Source organism: Hermetia illucens, chromosome 3, assembly GCF_905115235.1.
Source record: "Hermetia illucens chromosome 3, iHerIll2.2.curated.20191125, whole genome shotgun sequence".
Taxonomy (NCBI): domain Eukaryota; kingdom Metazoa; phylum Arthropoda; class Insecta; order Diptera; family Stratiomyidae; genus Hermetia; species Hermetia illucens.
The window spans coordinates 43,726,650-43,750,493 of record NC_051851.1 but is presented as its reverse complement, the minus strand read 5'-3'; the positions used below and the strand labels follow the sequence as shown (position 1 = coordinate 43,750,493).

At 40.7% G+C, this 23,844-nt stretch overlaps 2 protein-coding genes across 3 annotated transcripts in view; one reads left to right on the top strand and one right to left on the bottom strand.

Annotated features, from left to right (window-relative positions):
- Positions 1 to 23,844, top strand: part of LOC119651248 — a 213,365-nt gene that overhangs the window by 169,124 nt on the left and 20,397 nt on the right. The gene's annotated exons all lie outside the window — the stretch shown is intronic.
- Positions 1,598 to 11,305, bottom strand: LOC119651249. The gene is made up of 2 exons (XM_038054730.1): positions 11,126 to 11,305; positions 1,598 to 2,179 (listed from the first exon to the last, which is right to left on the bottom strand). Exons 1-2 carry the CDS (start codon positions 11,134 to 11,136, stop codon positions 1,618 to 1,620), a joined length of 573 nt encoding a protein of 190 aa, XP_037910658.1. The 5' UTR covers positions 11,137 to 11,305; the 3' UTR covers positions 1,598 to 1,617.

The following is a 23,844-nucleotide window of genomic DNA, read 5'->3' as shown; positions in this document are numbered from 1 at the left end:
TTCAACAAAACCTTAAGAAAGAGAGAGAGAGAAAAAAAAATTTTCCAATCAAATGTAACCCCCTAAACTACACACAAAATCATAAGTCATATTCACTTCAAATTTCATACAATAGGATTCAGAGTAAATTGGGTTTGGCAGAAAGTGAATCAATATTCCCAAGTCATATGTAAACATGATATAGGTAACGCTGTTTCTAGTCGAAATCCAATAGATAGTAGTAATCGGATAATTTTGCAATACGTTTTTCTATACTAAGGGCGGTCGTCATCTTCAGTCTTTCTAAATGTTTGTAGCGCTAGTAAATGCTTGGCGTCCTCGTCCTTACCCATAGTTGATTCGCCAAAAGTATTAGCCGCTGCACTTTATTTTAATACTTTTCAAGCAAAAATTAATACAATTTCTTTTATTCACTTTTCTTGAAAGTTAACAGGAAATGGATACACCCGTAAAATCGATCATGGATGCATCTATTTGTTTGCTCCTCACTTCTTAGGAGAGCAAACATGGATCTATTGCCGAGTATACTGCGCGTGTTTGCTTCCACCAACATCATTCCCTCAATGATTAATTAATCCGAATTGAATTTTTAAGAAAATTCTGCCTTTAGTTCCCGCTTCCCATTTTCGCTCAGCGATTCCATTACAATCCACTAACATTAATCCAGAATCAATCTTTAAGGAAGCTCTGCCTTTGGTTCCGCTGAGATGTAGCAAGCCATAAACAGCTGTACAATGTTAACCGTTATGACAGATGCTGCCACGTGATCCCACGTGGAACCACGTGGGCCCACACCAATACACTGCATTACATACATGGCGCTAATACCAGCCCTTATGCGCGAAATTCGTGTTTCCTACCTCCGATCACGGTAGAAGATGTACAATGATTTTTCGTGTTCATAAAATTTAAAAAAATGCGTGGGGTGTTGAATCTACTGAATTCTTGGTGAAAACCTACCCTTCATAAGTGGAACAATTTTTAAAAGAATACTGTTGAACTGCATTGTGTGGACTGATTATTGCAGGTGATAATCAGAGAATTAGGCACAGGAATGAAGTCGGTAGGTTTTACTGCAGATGGGCTTAAAAAGACTGGCAAATATTCACCATAGGTTATGATTTGAGAAGCCATAATGCTTTCCTCATTTCACCTGAAAAAATTAAATATGAATTGGGAATAGGACCTTTCCAGTGGCCTTCAAACAACCCTGACCTCAATCTTAGTGAGGATGTTACAAAAAAGCTACGTGTAGAATTTGCACCTGTTAATGCGAAAAACATAATAAAAAAACAAGTAAGGTCATATAAGAATAACAGGCTCCCTACAAACTAAAGTAGCCCAAATATTCAACTCTGATAATACTGCATTATAAAGTAACACAAAAGGTAATAAAAATTGAATAATTTGCATGTTTCGCCAAAAAGAATTTTAGTTTGTAGTCATTGAGTCAACCACAAACTTCAAAATACTAAATAGTGCAATGACTGAAGAAAAGGGGAATATCAATTTTACATTAATATAAACCACAAAAACACGGCATATTCGCACTAGAGTCATTTGTGATATTGTGATATTAAAGAAACAACATAAAATATAAGATTTCAAACCCTTTATTTAAAAACAAAACATAGAACGTAACACTTTTACAATTATGCGACGAACTCTCCTACCGAACTCCTTAAACTTAAATTTTTTCGGCTTCGTAGCAGGCGTTTCAGCTTCAAATCTCGCTATTTCTGAATGTAAACCTATGTCATACTCATTTATGTCAAATTTGGTGTCTCGACGACACTGCTGAAGTACATCCACCAGTTCCTCCATTGATGCACAAATAACATCTTTGTCCTGTTTCTCATCATTAGTTGCCATAAATAAGGCGGGAATTTGATAGGTTGGCTGTGCGCTACCAGAGGCTACACCCAAACGGCTATGCTCTTCTGACAATCGACGCTTCGATTCTTCCGATCTTTCAGCAAATAAACTCATTGCTTCGTCCAGATTTCTCTCGTCTTGCTCATTAAAAGCCGAATCACGTTGTCTTACTTCACTCTGAATGGTTCTCACTAAATTTCGTAATTCGTTGTCCGTCAATGGTGCTCCTTCTACTATTTCATAGTAACGATCTCTCAACGCTTGCCAGAATAACTCCGTTTCCAAATCAATTTTATCCATTTCACTGTTGAAAAATATTTTAAACTATTTTAATATTTCAATCTGAATATTTAGAATTTTACTGAAGTACTTTTTGAAAAATTCTGATTTTTATAGGGACAATAATTCTGCGTTTAAATCTATTTTTAACAGGTACAGTATTCAAAAGGATCAATAAAAATGTTCTCCTCCTAAATTTGGAATAACGTTTTAAATTAGTTTCTTTGAGTAGCTCTTTCCAGGGTATCCCACATTTAGGGCAGGTAAGAATATCATTGAAAGGATTCACTTCCAGGCAACATTTCCCACTTTAACAAGGGCAAGGGGATTGGGGATTTTGGAATTGTTATTTAACATTCATAATGTGGGAAAACGAAGAATATATGAAGTGTAACAAGGCTAGCTTTTACGGCCCAAACATTTTTCTGGTTACAAAATAATTTCAATATTTCTTACCTTCCAAGGTAACCAATCTTTTAATACTTTTATAACCGCATTCAATTATACTCGAATTATTTCCCCATCAAACCCAAATCAGATTTTAAAGATCTTTCTTGATGGGAGACTATTGCCTACATTTGCCATGAACCTCAATTATGGAATTCAAAGTCAAGACCATTATCACCAATATTTCTGTCAAATGCTTTGCCAGCGGAAATAGTAAGAGCCATTCCAAAGCATGCATGCATACAAAGTGCCGGCCAGTCTCACCTGAACTTTATTTGAACACCACTGCGAAAATTTCCAGCGAAAGTGAAATAATTGTCTGTTCAATTACAAGCTTTTATTGCTGGTAATCACACCGACTCAAAGTGCCTTCAGATATGCTTCTCAAATCACGATTCAACTTTGTATTCTGGCTTCATTTGCAATGACTGGACTTGGAGTCGCAGAAAATGATAATTATTAATTTATCTATACTTTCAATATCATTTACGGGAATGGTTTTATGAAAGGAAATCTTTAGATGGAATGTATCACCGCTGGAGATTGCAGAAATGTACAATTTCGGTTGAATTTCTGGAGATGATTCCATTCAATGATAACATTATATGGCTTTTAGGAAATTGGGAAAAATACCAGATGAATTATGGTTGAAACGCTAATTTTACTTTAGATAGTGTAGATAACCTCATACATATTGTAGTGATTTTAGATAACTTTTCCCAAATGCGTGCCCGTGGATTAAAAAAAAAAGGTTTTTACTTTTCAAAGAATTTTGTATGTATTCAAAATTATATTTCTTTCCACGATGTCCATCTCAGGTAGGTAACACTCCTAACACAGAGAACGCTGAATTGCTGGTAGATCGTGTTGTACATTAGTTAAGGAGGTTTTTCTATGTGACAATTTGCTCAATTTTTTTTATATACTCGTGTCTATATTTTTAAAATAGAATATGTACCATAGAGAATATACTGCAGGAATTTTCGATCGAAATTCGAAATAAGTCCCAACAAATAGAAGAGCACGCGTCATGTTGACGTAACTACAAAACGAAAAACCTTAAAGCGTTTTTCTCGAAACCACATTCAAACATTATTATTAGTAGTTCTGGCCGAAACCCGTCGTATTTTTATTCTGGATTTTCAATGAAAAACATGAAATTTTTCTAGATTCTTCGTTACAATTCTGCCATTTTGGTGTTTAGTAAGGTAAAATTATGATCATGGTGGACAATAGAGACAAGCATACAGAATAAGAATACGTTTAAGTATTAAGTGATTAAGTGATTTCAGATTACTACAAATGGAGATGTGCTTCCCATCAGCAATCCATCTATCAATAGTGAAGCCCACGTTCACCCCAAAAACAAATGATTAACAAATTCGCTAATTAAAAATGTTTTATCATAATTTAAAACTCCAATAATAATAAATAAAAAGATTGAAAAGATTACAGTTTTTATCTACACTTATACTTTTATTACTAAACAAATTATAAACAAATCGGAATACCGGTAGCTGGACACTTCCGATATAAAGGTTTTGTGCTCATCTTGGGTGAGAAACTTTCTATCCACGCTTTCCCCCTCGTACACAACTAAAAATTCAAAATAATCGTCAAACTCCGCCGTTCATATGAGCTCACTTTATATGGTGATGACATCACACACGTTTTAGAGTGCAATAAATTCACGTGAAATACAAAACTTTGACCTTCTATAACTTTGTTAATAATAGTTGCAATCTCTTCAAACTTTTCAGAATTATGTCCTATACTGATTCTAGAATGAACTTAAGGGGACTTTTGGGTAAATTTCTAAAATATAATAATATGCTATTTTTAATTTTACTTGACCAGATATAGGAATGCGATGTATTGTGAGGCCTAGATTTCGTAAAGATGTATTGGTAATTTTCCGGATGGATAGGTGCGATAGAACGAGACCTGTTTCACTTTTTGGGAGTCATTTTCGAAAAGTACTAATCTCATTTGATATCCCACATGATCATTTTCTGTATATATATATTTGGAGTAAATCCTGTGTGATAGACGAACAGACAGATATTTAATTGATTTTAATAAGATTTGGTTTCAGACAAAATCTTAAGAAGGTTTAAATATCTAGCGTCACGTAGGAAAACTACCTTAAAGTGTAGTATTGACTCAGTTTGCAAAAGGCAAGATACCAGTTTAAATGAAAAGTTCACAATTTTAAGGGATGACTCCTTTGGATCAAGAGGTGTGAACTATTACATTTGATTATAGGTTTAATAAAGATTGTTCTTTTATTTTGTACAGTTTATTTAAATTAAACTATTAAAAGAAAAATTTCTGTTTATACTATAGATTTATTGTTGAAAATAGTTATTGTTGAAACATGTGTCTTTTTTCAGTGCTGGTTTGTACTCGCCAAACATTTTCAACAATAAATCTGAGTATAATCGGAAACTTTTCTTTTAATAGCTTTATTTACATTTGATTAATTAACTAGAATTCGTAGATTATAAGTTCGCCTTCATCGATCAAGGTTATTAAAAATTAGGGAAGAAAAACACATACATAAATGACAGCTCTTGAACATCTTTCTCAATTGTTGACTTGGACCACTTTTTACTTTTATTTTGTTTATTTTATTTGGATTCTTTTGCATTATGCGCATGGAAGTGATGTTGCCTTGCTGATTAACGGGTAGAAAATGTGGACATAATTTGTGCTTTTGTGATTATCTGCTTCTGTTTCAAAATACACTACACTGTACCACATCATGGTGTTTCAAGCACTTATTTCTATGCTTTAATAACCTGCTCACGGAAAGCCATTTTTTCATCTCCTTAGGAGGCATATATAACACATAGAACAATGCTAAAGAAGCACTTGCTACATTATTTGGAATTTCCCGACCAGAATCCTGGCATAAACAATTTTCTAGGACTGCAAAATTGTAGGTGGTCGTAAGCCTTTCGATAGTTCTGTAAGGTCGGTTAAACGTAGGTTTCTCATCCACGATTATGAGCAGCTGATCCGGTGAAGTTTCACTTCTTGTGGATGATTTGGCATAGCATTGTAACATACGAATACGGGCTGCTACACACAGAAGCGAAATAATCTTCGCCATTAACGTGCTCAAATGATCGTGAAGAATTCACAAAAGGGCCTTGAGTGTGACAACAGACGGGGCATTTTCGTGCTTCCTTCTGTTCTGGGGATATTAGCTAAAATTATCTTAAAACGCATCAAGGTACACCTCGAAAGCTTGATTGACAAAGAGCAGGCTGGTTACTGCTCCGGATGCTACTCTAGCGACAACATTAACATACTTCGACGGATCATTCTGGACCCTCTTACGGAGTATAGATCACCACTCCACTGGCTCTTTGTGGATTTCAAGAAAGCTTTCCACAGCGTGAACAGGGATTGTATCTCAAATCCTCTTCGTAAGAGGTTTTTTCCGGAAAATCCACCAGAGCAATATAGTTAGCGCGATTAGTTTTTTTATCGACGGCAGCGCCGAACGATTGCCTTCGCTATTTTGTCTTAAATCTGGAAGGCCCGACAGAATCTCGAACCAAGATCTAGATTAGATGTAGTGATTAGAAAACGAAAATAGTAGTGGGTCGCCCTTGAAACACATGATGTAGAACAGCAGAAGGAAAGTGTAAGTTTCTCGGCAAAACCTGCCAGGAGCTGAAACATATTTCCGCGATGACCAGTAATCATTGCCTTATTTACGAGCTACTTATAACCATATATATATGTACTCAGTCATATACGTTTTTTATCTGCTCTATTACTCCGAAAATAAATTTAAGAAAGCAGCGTGTTATCGAAAATATTGTTTATGTGCAAACAACAACTTTCTTTTGTTTCACAAAGGGGTACATATTAGTTTAAATGCATCATTGAAAAGTCTTAATGGAAATGTTTACTTTTTTTTCATTTATATATGACTAATACGTTGTTTTAAAGCAATCGTCATAATTAACGGCGCAACAACCGGTATCCGGTCCAGACCTGGCTTAGTAAGGACCAGACATCCCGGTTTTGCGCCGAGGTCCACCAATTCGATATCCTCAAGAGCTGTCTGGCGTCCTGACCTACGCCATCACTCCATCTTAGGCAGGGTCTGCCTCGTTTTCTTTTTCTACCATAAATATTGCCCTTATAGACTTTCCCGGCTGGATCATCCTCATCCATACGGATTAGGTGATCCATCCACCGCAGCCTGTTGAGCTGTTTGGTCATATGTAGGCTACGGAATCGTCCATCCTTTTCTTGCTAAGAACCTAGGTTCCCCAGAAATACATAAGGACTGGCAAGATCATTGTCTTGTAAGTCAATAAGAGCTTTGACCTTATGGTGAGACGTTTGGAGCGAAACAGTTTTTGTAAGCTGAAATAGGCTCTTTAGACAACCAACAATCGTGCGCTGATTTCATCGTCATAGCTGTTATCGGTTGTGATTTTCGACCCTAGATAGGAGAAATTATCAACGATCTCAAAGGTGTAGTCTCCTGTCTTTATTGTTTTCGTTTGACCAGTGGGATTCGATGTTGCTGGTTCTTTGGTTTTTGGCGCTGACGTTGCCACCATGTACTTTGTCTTGCCTTCATTAATATGCAACCCAAGATCTCGCGTCGCCTGTCTGATCTGGATGAAGGTAGACTGTACATCTTGGGTTGTCCTATAATGTCAATATCGTCAGCGGAGGACAGTATTTGGGTGGATTTGAAGAGGATGGTATCTTTTGCTCTTGGTCGCAGAGGACGCACAATAGAGCATCTCTTTACCTTTTTTTTACCTTTGTTAATGTTGAATGGCCTCGAGAGTGATCCTGTTGCTTTTATCTGGCCTCGCACATTGGTCAGGGTCAGCTCAATCACTCTTATCCATTTCGTTGGGATACCGAATTCTCTCATGCCCGTGTACAGTTCTACATCGGGTATGCTATCATTGGCAGCCTTAAAGCCTTAAGGTGAGGCGTATGGGCTACCTGGCAAGATAGCGGAGAATATCTTATAGATGGTACTCAGCAACGTGATAACACTATAATTGCTGCACTGCATGATATCTCTCTCTTTATGTATGAGAAAAATAATGCCTCGTTGCCAGTCGTCAGTATTGATTCGCTAGCTTCAGTTGATGAATCGTTTGGTGTAGTTGGTCGTCTTCATCTAACATCGGCCAGATCTACTGCTTGACGCATTCAACGCTAACTTGAAAGAGGGAATTTTTACTTCCCGCTGGACGCTGACCAGGGAAAGGCAACCCAGAGTAGCTGTCTGTAAGCCGACCAGTTTGTATGCTTGATGCAGCCGGGAAAATGCTGGTAAAACTCATCAGGAGTAATCTCATGGAAGTGATACATGGATGCCTACATCATTCATACAAGTCGTGGAGCCGGTTCATGAAGTGGAGGCACAAGGCCGAGTAGTGCTGTTCGTAGCGCTTGATATTAGAAAGGTCTTTAATTTCGGAAGATGGAAAGATATTCTACTCGTAGGCACACCAGACAATACATTCCACGTGCATTTCTCTTGCGGATATTGAGAGACAAACCGCTCCCTGCTCTATTGCTCTAGGCGCTAGAGGATAGAGATCACTGCAGCATAAGAATCCATTCTAGAGCCGGATCTCTGAAAAGATTCTTAGAGCAGTCTGCTAATATTCGACATGCCAAAAGAGTACACCCCTGTTGCGCTTTACGTTCGAGTTCTTCTTGTTGCAAAGAAGATAGAGTTCGACCGGTGGAGGGACCGGATGACAAGGGGTTTCCATCCTCCTCTCCATTTCCATTGGTGAAAGGAATCCCTGATTTGCAGGCTGCCCAAGGTGGGAGAGTGGGTAGTCGGATGGCGTGCCGTTGCGGGAGTCCCAAGAATCTGTGCGAAAATGCATTCACCTAAATTTTCTAAACTATTTTCAGGAGAAAAAAAATAACAAGGATCTTCCTTTTTTCAAAATTCTTCAAAAACTTCAGGATATTGCAAACCAATTTCAGAATTTGCCAAGCCAATTCAAAACTTTCAACAATTTCAGAATATTGTATTTAGAATTTAGAATTTTTGGAATGTCTTATTATGAAATTTTATACGAACATGTTTACTTCGGGATCAATATCTTGGCAGCTAATAAATTTCGTTTTATTACTTCTAATTATGGATCATTGTATTCGGGGAAAGATGGTTTCTGCCCATATTAACAATTCAAGGCGGGTATGCGACCGATATAAAATAACCAAAAACATGGTCATTAGGAAACGGAGCTACAGAATAGCTAGAATTGCAATAAGGCGTCAAAAGTTACGGGAAACAGGGCGAACTGGAGCTTATCCACAAGTACCTCCGTTTTTACTTCTCTCAACTGAATCCAGTAAAGAACGTTTTTTCTAAAGTTAAAGTTAAGTTATATGTAAGCAAGATCCTCCCTGAAGCGGGTAAGAAGCACATCCTCACCAATATTATCGAAGAGAATGAAGCTTCAATAGAACCGATCTGATTGATTGGGTTAATCGGTTGGTGAATATGACGGTGTAACTCTCGAGAGCAACGGGAAGCATCCCTCTCTACTACGCTGAACCAAACTAAACCCTTTTTTGTTTGAGGATAGAATAGCCCTAAATTCGCCATATACTTATTGAAAGACCCCACTAATTTTGAGGAGCAACTTACTATTTCCTTTGAATGCACACTGGACTCTATCCTCAAACAAAAAATGTTGGCGTCTTCTTGTTTTCGGTCAAAATCCATACCCATGTCGGATTTTTAATTTAATATATTTGGAGGCATCAACATTGGTAACCATAGCGGAGCACAAGTGAGGCAGCGTCTGGGTAATTTCTACGGGCCCACATTTTTTAGGCGACCCGCGGCAGAAACTCCGATAAAATTGTCGTATATTATCATGTTCATCCCGGGTTCAGATTTCTTCCGACAACCTTACCGATTCGATATTCAATCAAGTATGAAATTGCTTTGGAAAATACGAATTTGCTTGGGAAAAATGCAAATTTTCTTGAGAAAATTACGAAATTGCCCGGAAAGATGCGAACTTGGTTAGGGAAGAAGAGAATTTAACTGAGAAAATAGCAAATTTGACCAAAAAATGCTATAACGTTGTTGATGAAACTATTAGTATTAAAAATCGCCGGAACTTAGAAGAATGAACAGCTCCTTAAGAAGAATTGCCTGAGAGAACCATTGGGAGACGTCTGCAAGTCTGCGAATTGATGCTTGAAAGGCATGAAAGAAAGCAATTCCTCCATCGAATTATAACGGATGATGAAAAGTGGATCTACCGCGACAATTCGAAGCGCAAAAAACATAGGTTTCTCGAGGCCAGCCATCAACATTCCAACCAAAGAACAATATTCATAGTAAAAGGACATGGCTGCGCTAGAAAAGAGTGATCTACCACGAGATCTTGAAACCTGGTCAAAAGGTGACGGCAGACCTTTACCCGCAGCAAACATTGTGTCTGAAACTTACGCTGCAAGAAAAACGACCAGAATGGAAGGACAGACACGACAGCTCATTTTTCAGTATGATAATGCAAGGCCGTATGTCGCAAAAGCGGTCCTGGAAACTCTGCGAACTCTTGACTGGGAGGTGTTACCCAACAAGCCGTATTCAGCAAGCATTGCCCAATCAGACTACCATTTGTTTTGGTCGACGGCCCACGGATTAGCAAACCAGCGCTTCGAGCCATTTTGAAAGAGAGTGTCGGTGGTCAATTGTAGATCATCAAAGCAATAATTTAGTCCATTATATTTTTCTTACAAATCTCAAGTCAACTGAATCTCAGGCACAAATAACTTAAGGGGGTCATCCCGTGTGCCGGCTTCAAGAAATCGGTTTGGTTTTGTTTTCATGTGCGACTATCGCGGGAACTAGAATTTTTAAAAAGTATTGAATAGTTTTCTGTCCGCATAAAAAAATAGTAGCAGAAAATCATGATTTTTTAATATTTTCAACAAATCCTAGCTTCCACGATAGCCATTCACCTGTAGATTAAAATACAATTTTAATTTTTTGATTTGAGATAAACCAAACTGCTAGAATCGTGGGCACTGTTTGAGTGCTTTTTTGACATGGGTGCCATTCAGTGATGTCACCCGCCATACTACACATATAATTTAAGATGTAATAAGTATATAGTAACAATTTGGGAGCTCTCCACTTTATTATTTCGCCATAAAAAATTGCAAAGTAACCTTAAAACAGGCGTCACATGGGATGGACCCCTTAAGCTTCATGTTATTTTAAATATCACTTTCAATTATTGTTGCTGTTGTGGCTCCAAGATTATGAAATAGATAAAGAGGTAGTCTAAACCTTTAGATTGAAAAGCCCTTTTGCATATGATGGGTAAAAGCAACAATGCAATTGTACTAAGAAAAATAATCTGCCTGTTCTTATCAAAAATGACATAGAAAATCACTACTCGTTTCTTCCCGTAAGAATAATTATGATCATGGTTATTCAGCAAAAATGTTAAAATGCAATGCCTTGAAAACAAATAATACTTACTAGTCGTCCATTTAACTCTGTTTCGGCGCACGCCAGCGCTTAAAATTACAAATTTACTCTATTCTGTGGATGTAGTCAGTTACACTAACTGCTAACGTGTAAATTGGAACTATACATATCAAGAGATAGGTACTCTCCTGCAATCAAACACGCTCGAAGTTCAACATTTACTGATTAAAACATTATATTTATGTACTAACCCTAAAGTGCGAAACATAACCGAATGTTATGGCGGCTGACGGTCTAAAAGCAGGACGCAAAATTCATATTCAGCTATTAGAAGCTCACTTAAACAGCTAATTTTTGAACAAGCAGGAGACCGGAAGCTGTATGCCTGGTATATAAAGGGTTTCGTGGTTTTCTTAGGCAACATACATACATGGGGGAAAAGGTATTAGTCTTTGATATATATTATTTCACATTATTTATTGCGACCGCGATAACTAGTAAAGTAGGATTTTATATGTTTATTGATAATGACAGAATTTGCACCAAGTTTTTCAGTTTCATCATTTTAGCTTTGGGTGTTCAAAGTTTTCTTCAAATAAATTTGGATAGAATTTTTAGTGATATTTATTTAAGCAAAAATTTAACTGGTTTTCTTTCTAAGGCCTAATTTTCCTGGATTCTCATTGAAAAATACTTGTTTTTTTTTAACAGAATATCCTTAGCCAGGAGTAAGGCATCTACTAACGGGTCGTGTTCGAAATTGAACAACCAACCATTTTTAAAACTATTAGAGTTATTCACCCTAATAAAAAGCAAATAACCAAAGTGAGTTCTAAAATGGATAAGCCAAAATAACTCTTATCATCCGCATTTAAAATGGGTGCATTGCCGTCTCCGTGCTTATACAAAGTTTAATAACAATAAGTTCAAAAAGCCTCCAAGTGATCTACGTGGGGCAGACAAGCAAAGCAGTAAATAGATAGACAACCAGACGGACAATGAGTCTATTTGACTTTTTATTCCACAAAACCCTAAAGAGGTTTTATGTATTTTTAAGTTATAGAGAGCATGCCGTTGTTGTCCGTGTTGAATTACTTTCATGATTATGTCTAAATATCATAGCTGGAAACCAGTTTCTATTTTCACTCAATTTCGTTTGTATCACGCCGCGGCAGTTGGCTGGTTTAGTTACAGGAAATAATCAAACTTTAATAAGATAAATAGACAAACACAGTACAATAGCCAAACGATGGAATCAGCTAACCAAATTTAGCGTAAAACGTTAACTCCACGAAATTATCTATTCGGTGTGAGACCGGGTACATTGAACACTATGCGACTTCTAAATTAGAAAAAGAGAAAGCATTCAAAATGCCCCTGAAAAGCTTCAATTCAATTTTATGTGCATTTATGTTTTCAGGCTTAAATTTTTGCTTTATTTAAATGATTAACGTCGGTGATATAAACATGATTCGAAGATAAATTGTGAACTGAATTGAAATAAAACACGCATAATTATGAATGCATTTTAGTTAAATTATGAAAAAGATATTAATTTAGATGAAACTTCCAAGCTAACTTCATATGTGAAAGAAAGCGAGTCTTTAGGAAATAATGCGAAATGGAAAAGTGAAAGATTGATTGTGAAAACGACATAAAAAAGAAAGACCACGACTTGATGCACAATCTTGCACTAAAAAAAGGCGACTACTTTCAACTAGAATTTTTAATTAATTATGGAATAGCTTATTAGATGACATAACTATAGAAAGGATATATTATCGCCATCGTCATAAACGGTCGATTTGCATATTAGATACATTGTCAAAAATCAAGAGGCCAAAAAATGCAGGGTGCGACGAAAATTTTCTTACAAAGTTCAAAGATATTCAACAGTTTGTAAGAAGCTTTGGTCTCATTATCAAGAGACATTATAAAGTATAGTTTATTAAAGCAATAAAAAATAAAATACCACCTTGATCAAATAGTTTCCGCAATTATCACTGTGTTATATCTTTTTTATTAGATTGCTGCATCCGTTACTCACATTCCCTGCAAACCTTAACGTCATAGCTCAACTGTTGTGTAATACTGTGTATTGCATGCAACTAGTGGGTGGTAGTATATAAGAATTTAAGTCAGACTATTCGCTTTAATGTGATGCCAAAATTTTACGCTTCAGAGTACTGTAAATTACACCAAATAGAGAAATTTCATCATCAACGACGCAACAACCGGTAACTGGTCTAAGCCTGCCTTATTGACGAACATCCCGGTTTTGCCCCGAGGTCCACTATTTCGATATCCCTAAAAGCTGGCATCATCTGTCTCATACATAAAAAGGGAGATATCACCCAGTGCAGTAATTATAGAAGTATCACGTTGCTGAGTACCATCTATAAGATATTCTCCGCTATCTTGCTAGGCCGGATAGCCCCATACGCCCAGAACATCATTGGCCCATACCAAAGAGGCTTCACTCCAGGCAAATCAGCAACAGATCAGATTTTCCCTCTGCGGCAAGCGATGGAAAAACTGTTGGAATATGGACAACAGTTGCACCATCTGTTCATCGACTTTAAAGCCGCCTATGATTGCATAGCCAGGGTAAAACTGTACACGGCCATGAGAGAATTCGGTATCCCGACGAAATTAATAAGATTGACTAGGCTGACCCTGACCAATGGACGAGGCCAGGTAAAACCGGCAGGATCACTCTCAAGACCATTCGACATCAACAACGGTCTACGACAAGGGGATGCAATATCATGCGTCCTCTTTAACCTGGCCCTCGAGAAAGTGATCCGTTATGCTGAGGTAAACGCAAGAGGTACGATCCTCTTTAAGTCCACCCAACTACTGGCCTATGCTGACGATATCGACATCATGGGAAGAACCACCCGAGACGTACAAACTGCCTTCATCCAGATCGAGCAGGCGGCAATCGAGGCGAGATCTTGGGCTGCACATCAATGAAGGCAAGACAAAATATATGGTGGCAACGTCAGCACCGAAGACGAATCAACCAACAACATCAAACCGCACTGGTCAAACACGAAGAAGAATAAGGATAGGAGAATACAACTTTGAGGCCGCTGATAATTTCTCCTATCTAGGGGTCGAAAATCACAACTGATAACAGCTACGATGACGAAATCCCCGCACGGTTGTTGTCAGCCAACAGAGCCTATTTCAACTTACAAAAACTGTTCCGCTCGAAACGTCTCACCATAGGGTCAAAGCTCTTACTGTACAAGACAATGATCTTGCCAGTCCTCATGTATTCCTCGGAAACTTGGGTTCTTAGCAAGAAAAATTGCGAACTCTTGGCCGCGTTCGAGAGAAGAATCCTCCGAAGAATTTTTGGCCCCCTACATGAGGATGGACGATTCCGTAGCCTACACAATGACGAAATCTATGAACGATACCATGACCGTCCGGTTGTGGATAAAATCCGACTCAATAGGTTACGGTGGGCGGGTCACTTAATCCGTATGGATGAGGATGATCCCACTCGGAAAGTCTATAAGGGCAATATCTATGGTAGAAAAAGAAGACGAGGCAGACCTTGCCTAAGATGGAGCGGTGGCGTACGTCAGGACGCCAGACAGCTTTTAGGGATATCGAATTGGTGGACCTCGGCGCAAAGCCGAGATGTCTGGAGTTCCTTATTAAGGCAGGCCTAGACCGGATACCGGTTGTTGCGCCGTTGATGATGATGATGAAAAGCTGTCTGGCATTCTGGCCTACACTATGGGTCCACCTTAGGCGGGGTTTGCCACATCTTCTTTTTCTATAGACATTCCGGGCTGCATCATCCTCACCTATACAGATTAGGTGGCCCGCCCGTCTGTCGTTATAAAGCCTGCGGAATCCATCCTCATGTAGGAGGTAAAAAATTAATAATAATAATAATCGTTGGCACAACGATCCATATTGGATCAGGGCCTTGAAGTGTGTTAGAGCACTTCATTCAAGACCGTAACGGTACACTACAGTACACTGTAGGAGGCAATGTGGCCAGCATTACGCTCGCCCGAGATTATTACCCTGATTTGACTCAGATGCTCATTCACAGCTGAGTCGACTGGTATCCGACGCCAAATCGCGATACAAATCCCACTGCCGCCAGCGAGATTTGAACCGCGACCTTCCGTACGACAGCCTTGTGCTCTAACCACTCGGCTATCTGGACAGGTAAAAAATTGCTCGGAAGATTCTTCCCTCGAACCCAGCCAAGAGTTCGCAATTTTTATTGCTAAAGACCCAATTCTCCAAAGAATACAGGAGAACTGACAAGATCATTGTCTTGTACGATAGGGGTTTTGACTTTATATTGAGACATTTTGAGCGAAACAGTTTTTGTAAGCTGAAATAGGCTTTGTTGACTGTCAACAACCTTGCGCGGATTTCATCGGCGTGGCTGTTTTTGGTTATTATTCTCGATCCGAGATAGGAGAAATTATCAACTGCCCACCGCTTATGTTCAAGATGCCCGACAGCAGGAGGTGCTCCAGGAACAAGGAAGGGATCTATTCAAAAGAAGCTCATCAACTTTGAGATCTCCAGCAATGCCAAAGTCGATGAAGGACAAAGTACAGGCAAGGTCAATAAACGCCAAAAGTGAAGGACCGTGTAAAAGGAGTAACCCTGCCGGGACTTATAGGGAACAGAGTCCCGATCCGCACGAATTACCCTTCATCCAGCTTGGGGCAAAAATAGTTAAGCTGTCCGAGTTTATCAAGGACAAGCACAACGTGCACCAAGCCATAAAGAATATGGTGAGGGCTATTAGAGTCCTCTATAATAGCTTGCAGATGGAGGAAAGCAATAATAAAGATACGCCGAACCCCGCTGTGCCAACAGTGTCACAAGCGACCCAAGTGATGTCTAGCCGTACTACAATCGAATCCCGGCGAAATAAACGAGTACGTGAAAAAGAGGGGGATCCTTTAAATAATCAGCAGGGGCCTAAGAGAAAAAAAGGCGGACAGGACATTCTGAAAACCAACACCAATAGCTCAGAAGGAGGAAAACGTACAGCGAATCTAGGAAACTCGACCAGCGTTGCGAAGCCCAAGACGAACGAAAACGATGGATGGACCAAAGTTACCAATAAAAAAGCGGAACGAAAAGCTGCCGACCTAAAAGATCTGAGCGAAAATGTGAACAGAATCTGAAGAACACAGAAAGGGGATCTCATGTTCGAGCTGAAAAGATCCAGCGTGGGCAAAACTGACGACTTTCGTACTCAAGTGAAAAACGCACTAGGAGAGAATGCCGCAGTGCATACCCAAAAACATGAAATCTATATACAATGTAAGGATCTTGATGAAGTGACATCGAAAGGAGAAATTTGTACTGCTCTGAAAGAGCAATTCAAGTTGAAGAACTTACTGAGGAATCTGTTGTGGGCTTACGAAAAGCCTATGGTGGTACTCAAACGGCCACAATACGAGTACCAGCGGAGGTAGCGCAGATGTTGTTAGCTGCCGGAAGGGTTCGGATTGGATGGGTTGTCTGCTGTTTAAGAGAATAAATTTCACTGAAGAGATGCTTTAAATGCCTCATGTTTGGGCACTTCGCGAAGGCATGCACCAGCAGCATTGATCAATCCGATCGATGCGGAAGATGTAGGGAGAAAGGCCATATTGCCAGGGAGTGCAAAAGAGAGGAACAGGATAACCAGAGAGGAACAGGATAACCAGCATATTGCTGGAAGTGGTAAATGTCCCGAATTTAGGAAGGCGCTCACTTCAATGAGAAAATGAGGTTTATTCAAATAAACCTGAATCATTGCAGGGTCGCTCAGGATTTACTTGAGCAGACCACGTTCGAATCTGAGAGGAAATTGCCATTATAAGTGAACCGTATAGAAACCGTCACGTCACGTCAATGCTTGATAATCTTGTTCTCGACGCGAGGGGACGAAGTCCAAAGGTGATTGCTGGTGATTTCAATGCTTGCCGCGTGGTATGTCCTGGTGTGTCAGCGAACGTTACACCCACAGTCATCACCAGACATGTGTCGAACCACAGGGCAAAGAGATATCATGCCCGAAACCGAAAAAGATTTCAGGCTGGTCTGCAAAATCTTTGGATCAGCAGACCTTCGTAGAGGTGTGGTTAGATCAATCTGATAAAGCAGGCAAGAGAAGAAAGAGCCGTCCATCTGCCTCAATGCATCGCCAAAGCATGTGACGCGTCAATGCCTAGGAGGTGCTCATTCCCCCGTAGAAGACCAAACTACTGGTGGAATGAGGAACTAGCTGGCCTTCGATCAGCGTGCCAGCGAACTAGAAGAGTGGCTCAGAGGGTGGTAGGTAGAGTCAGCGAAACAAGGCGAAATGCTTTAAGGGGCTCTGCTCAGAAGCGAACGTAAACCCGTGGGGGAGAGCTTATGGAATCTTGATGGGACGATTCAGAGGTTGTTCATCTCCGCAGATCACGTGTCCCACCCTCTTGCTGAAAATCATGCAGCGGTTATTCCCCCAGCAAGAGGAGAGCGCCGACACATTCCAACCACCTGTGAATGTGATGGCAGTTCCACCAGTCACCAGAGACGAGCTGCTGGAGATCTGCGGTAGAATAGGAGACAATGAAGCGCCGGGCCTGGGCGGAGTACCGAATAAGACCCTTAAGCTTGCCGTGAAATCCAGGCCGGACATGGTCGCTGAGTTTTTCGAAGCGTGCATGTCCAAAGGAATATTTCCAGCGGCATGGAAGCGACAGAAGTTGGTACATCTGCCTAAGTCTGGTAAACCTCCAGGTGAATTGGTTACTAGCCCCTTCCACTTCTAGAAAATTCCGGGAATCCGAGATCGTTCCCAGAGAGTGGAAAGAATGCAGTTATCTCGGAGACTGCTACGTACTAACATTTACGAGGCACTCTTACCTGTTAAAATTTCCAACGACGAATTTCTTTGGTGAATGGGCCAAATAGCCATAGACGTGTTGAGAAATCAAAAGTGCCGGTTGATGGATCACACATTAAGGAAAGACGACAATTCCATTCCCTCTTCATCCCACCATCCCAAGGTAGCCGACAAGTGGATCGTTCTAGAAGCACATGGCGCAGAACGGTGGAGGGGGAGCGCAAGCTTCTGGGGAAGTCCTGGAGTCAGCTGAACCCCTTTCAGCAAGCCGTGATCGATGGCGGATATGCGTGAAAATCTTCTCATTTGTGGGTAATGGATTCTTAGGTTAAATCAGCCCCGTAGGCTAGTAACGATCGTAGCTCTAAACACTTAAGCTGTATTTTACTGTCCCCAGATAGATTTTTTTAGACAGTTTCCTGCGCCGCTCACGAGCATTGCATTGCCTATGTATCTTTAAAGCAGATCCATCGGGCTATCTTTGTCTTCTTGAGGAGCCGAGCAAGCCAGTCAGTAGGCGTTTTTATCACAACGGATCACGCGCCTACCTAAGAAACGTTTCGTTCAGTCAACCGAGTGAAAGCTGCACCCGATGGCAGCCCGATATTAACTAGTTCAATTTGGTGCATCTGTCCAGCACTAACAACAGTTATTGATCTATCGTCCACTTTCATCAAAGTTCAAAATTTCGCTTTCGGTCTTCCCAAGTTTTTGGGATTTCCTCTATTTAATTTCGGGATGATGATTAACAATCTATCTCAGAATTCGAATATTAAGCATTATTCTGTGTCAACCCTCGCTACATCACACTAACAGGTTTAATGCAAGTATTTTACACAACATATTGATGTACATATGTTAAGAAAAGCTAATCATCTTTTCCGCAGCGGCATAAATGTACTCCAAGCTCCTTAGAGAGTGCTTCCCTACATAGGGTTGTAAACTAACATATCCAAAGTTAAGCGTTTAGATATTCCCAACCTGACCCAGCCAATTTGCAGCCACCATCGGCATTCAAACTAGCAAAGCCCCCTCGGAGTGTGAGAGGAAGTTTAATGCTGCTGATGTGAACATATATACATACTATATGTGGGATCCGGTCAGTTTGATATCAAATATATGTGAGAATCACATCACGTTCAATCTACACTTCGTTATAATGTATACGGATGTACAGATTCCTGCATGCAGTGACTCTTAGGTTGATATGTTTATACTTATGTACTAACGTTACGTGCATTTCCATTCAATTCCGACGCCGAAGGCTTGAGTTTAGGGGCCATGTAGGCTCATTATTTCATATCATATCGTTTAAAATAGCCGTAATAGTGGTAATTTGCGGAGTTAAGCGACAAGATTGGAGTTACTGTCGGATTAGATGTCACAACAGAACGAGTTAGTTAACGATCTAATAAATTTCATGGAATTGCAGCGAATTTGTTAGTAGAAATGTGATAATTTAATGATGACCAGCTGCTGAGTTCGCATAATTAGCAGGATTAAACGGTGGAATAGGTCGACAAGGATTTAATTGCTAATTGGACGGGTAAGTTGTCTACATATTAAAGGAAAAATGATACGCCTTTCACGCCGCCGAACTTATTTTCTCTTAATGATATTTTTTTTTTGGGAGTAGGGTAGGTGAATGCGCTGGCGGACTACCAACTAATCACCTCCCTGTCGTCAGAGAACTAGTCTGGAACCGTTTGACACTTTACTTTGGGCTAGCCCTCCCGTTTTCCCGGCTTTGGGAGCCTTCAAGTCAGGGAATTCCTTTCACCAACGGGAGGGAAGGGGAGGAAGGGAGTTGTTGTTAGTTCAGGGAACCCCTTACCGTCCGATCTCTCCGCCGGTCGAGTTCAATCTTCTTCGCAATAAGAAGAGCCCAAACATAATGCGCAATACAATTCCAGCCGCCAGCGCTCTTCAGCATTTCTCTGACAATGTTGTCTGGAGAGAGCTCCCCTGTGTCTGCATAAAGCTGGTGACGAAAGCGTCCCACCTCTCGCAAGAGAAAAAAGTATGTTCCGCGTTGTCCGCCACTCCATTACAGAACTCACAATCAGGAGATCGCGCCTTCCAAATCCTGTGCAGGTAAGACTGAAAACCTCCATGCCCACTTAGAAATTGGGTAGGGAAGTAATCAATCTCACCGTGCGTTCCGTTCAACCACGGGTTTAATTTGTCGATGAGCCGCGCGGTCCATCCGCTCCTTGGCACATTTTGCCAAGAAAGTTGCCACTCGGTAAAGGTGCGTTGAGGTTCTTCACGGGCAACCACCTCTCTTAAGTTGTCGCCCTTACGGCGGTAGATAGCTTTGCGATCCTTGGCAAGGAGGGCAACAGGAATTACTCCCGCGATTACCATCATAGCCGGTTTGGAGATCGTACGATAAGCAGACACCACTCGCAAAGCTCCCCGCCTCTGCACTTGAGCGAGGCGTTTACGATGCACCTCCTTGTCAAGGGCATCAGTCCATACCTCCGCACCATAGAGAAGAACCGACTGCGTTGCTCCCATAAGGAGACGTCTCCTAGTTGATGTAGGCCCCCCGACATTCGCTATTAGCCGACTCAAGGCCGCGACTCCAGCAGCCCGGTCCGCTGTTGCTTTGATTTGCTCGAAGAAGCTCATCTGCGAGTCAGCCATTAAACCACGGTATTTAACCGATGGTTTTGACTCTATAGTCAACTCGCCGATCGATATGGGACACACTGTCGGGGTTCTCCTTCTAGTCAGGATGACTACTTCGGTTTTTTCTAGCACAAGGTTGAAATCGTGAGCAGTCATCCATCCGTTTACCCGTCGCATCAATATGCCAAATAAGCTTTGTGCCTGTCCGGCAACAAGTGCGGCAACGTTGTCTGCATAACCGACCAGGCACGACTCGGGCATATCGAGTCTCAGCAGACTATCGTAGGAAGCGTTCCAGAGGTCCGGCCTTAGGATGTATCCCTGTGTAACTCCCGACGTGATTTCCATCCTTCTTTGGCCCTCTAGCGTCTCATAGATCAGGGAGCGGTCTTTCAGATAACCCCTCAATACCCGCAAGAGATATCTTGGCACGTTAAAGGAGTTTTCTAATGTGCCTAGCATATCTGTTCATCTTACGAAATTGAAGGTATTTCTGACATCAAGCGTTATGAAGAGCACTATCCGTCGAAATCGGCGGCTGTGTGCCTCGGCTCGACGAAACGCATCTACGACCTCCATAACAGCATCCACTGTAGATCTTCCTGTTCCGAACCCGAACTGCCTTGCGGATAAGTCCCCGCACGGATCGCTTCAGCGAATCTACCCCTGGGGTAGCTTCTCGAGCATTTTTCCGGCCGTGTCAAGCATACACAGCTGTCGGTATGCAGATGGGAGCTCCGGGTCACCTTTACCCTTACTGATCAACACGAGTCTGGCCACTTTCCGATATTGGTTACCGTAGTGGGAGGACAATACAACCCCGAATTGCAGTATTTCTCATGATATTGCATATTTATGGATTCTGATTTCTAATACTAAATGACAATAATGGAAGTAGAAGAAGTTTACCTGGAATTCTGGGATATTGCGAAAGATTGAGAATTCAATTGCGCTTTTTCCGGCATACGATATTGGATCAATAAATATTCATATTCGACTGAATATGACGTTGAACACCTCTCAATCTCGATGCCCTTTGTTCGAATTTCGGTTCGTCGTGGATATTTGTGTTCATCCTTCCAGTATCCCGCTGCTGTAGGTTTATAACTTGCACAGTATAAAATATGATGAGACTGTATGTGAGAATATTCACTTTTGGGTGATATTGAGATTCAAAGTCTTGAATTTGCAAAGAAGTAACAAAGTTATAATAGGTCAATATTATAACTTTGTTAGTAATAGAACGATTTCCACCAAACTTAGTAGAATCGCGCTCTATGTTATAGCCTGAGTCATCATTTATAAAGTAACGTGACCGGTACGCCGGCGCTGGGGAGAGCATGAGACAGAAGGAAGAAGAAAAGGAAAAGCGCAATGCTGAAGTTAATGGTAAATGGCACATCATAGAAGAAGGACACAGTATGACATGGGACAATGCGGGAACAGTAGGAAGTTACACGCGCAAGAAAGCTTGGCGTTGTTATGGGAATCAAAGGACAACAGATTGAAACATGATACGGGCAATATAAAAATCGAAGCTTCTGAAAAAGGTCGCAAATGAGACACCAGGTAATATCATTGCCACTCAAACCCCGGTGTCTAATTAAAATATCATATTCAATTAAAAGAACCCTGTGTAAACTGTTCCGCTCAAAACGCCTCACCATAAGTCAAAGCTCTTACTGTACAAGACAATGATCTTCCTCGTCCTCATGTATTCCCCGGCGACTTGGGTTCTTAGCAAGAAGAATTGCGAACTCTGGGCCGCATTCGAGATAAGAATCCTACGAAGTATTTTTAGCCTCCTACATGAGGATAGATGATTCCGTAGCCTACATAACGACGAAATCTATGAGCAATACCATGACCGTCCGGTTGTGGATGAAATCCGGCTCAATAGGTTACCGTGGGCCGGTCACTTAATCCATATGGATGAGGATGATACAGTCCGGAAAGTCTATAAGAGCAATATCTATGGTAGAAAAAGAAGACGAGGCAGACCCTGCCAAGACGCCAGACAGCTTTTGGGGATATCGAATTGGTGGACCTCGGCGCAAACCCATGATGTCTGGAGTTCTTTATTAAGGCAGGCCTAGACCGGATACCGGTTATTGCGCCGTTGATGATGATGATATGTAAAATTTAATATTTGAAGAACAGAAGAAACCTATCAGCCTTAGTTGAGTGTGTACTGAAACAGAGTACAACTGGTGCCCGAAATACGTATTTACCAATAAATTTTTTTACCTTTTTTTTTGGTGATAAATCCAAATTTTCCTTTGGTTGAAATTCACCAATAAATAATATAAATTTGAGGAAATTTAAGTTGATTTTTATGTCCAATACACGACACCTTAGTTTCGTTACAAAACATGTATAATAGTATTTTGAGAATATTCATAGTTTTGAATCACAATGGCGTTAGTCAATTTTAGTCATATTCAATTTCGATGATTTAATTATCTATGCAGTACTCAAGATATAATACCTGATCAATTTTGCCCCGAGATTGGTCCATTTAAAATCCCCAAGTAAGCTTTTTTAAGGTTTTGTGTAAAATAAATTTTTAACCACTAAAAAATCAACTCGCTCTAGCTTAGTCACATTTCTTCTATACGCGGCGTACGTGGCTGCACTTTTCTCCTCTCCACTGCCTTTCGCAGTTTGTTTTGGGTAAATGCGATCATGGAGTTGACCAATTCTCTTGATGTGCTACCATTTTCGACACCAGATTTTCTGGTACCAGCACCTCTCCTAGAGTCTTCTCTAGATTCTTCCTTTCTTCTACAAATCTCGGACAGTGGAAGAATACATGTTCTGGGTCCTCTGGGACTTCATGACAATTTGGGCAGCCGGGTGATGTCTCTAATTTAAACCTGTGCAGGTATTGGCGATATCCTCCGTGCCCCGCGAGAAACTGGGTGAGATTATAATTAATCTCACCGTGTCTCAAATGGAACCACTCCTTGATTTTCTACCAGGGAATGAGCACCTCCTAGGCTTGGACGCGTTACTTGCTTTGGGCCACATGGACGGCTCTTCCCGTAGAGGTGCCTGCTCTATCAGATTGATCTAACCACACCTTTATAAAGGTTTTTTTTTCATCCAAAGTTTTTGCAGACCAGCCTGGAATCTTGAGCAGTTTCGGGCATGATGGGTCTTTGCGTCGTGGCTCGACACATATTTAAAAGAAGAAGAAGAAGGACATACCACGCGCCAGCTCAGGATTGACAAAGGTCAGGTCTACAACCGAACCTGACCC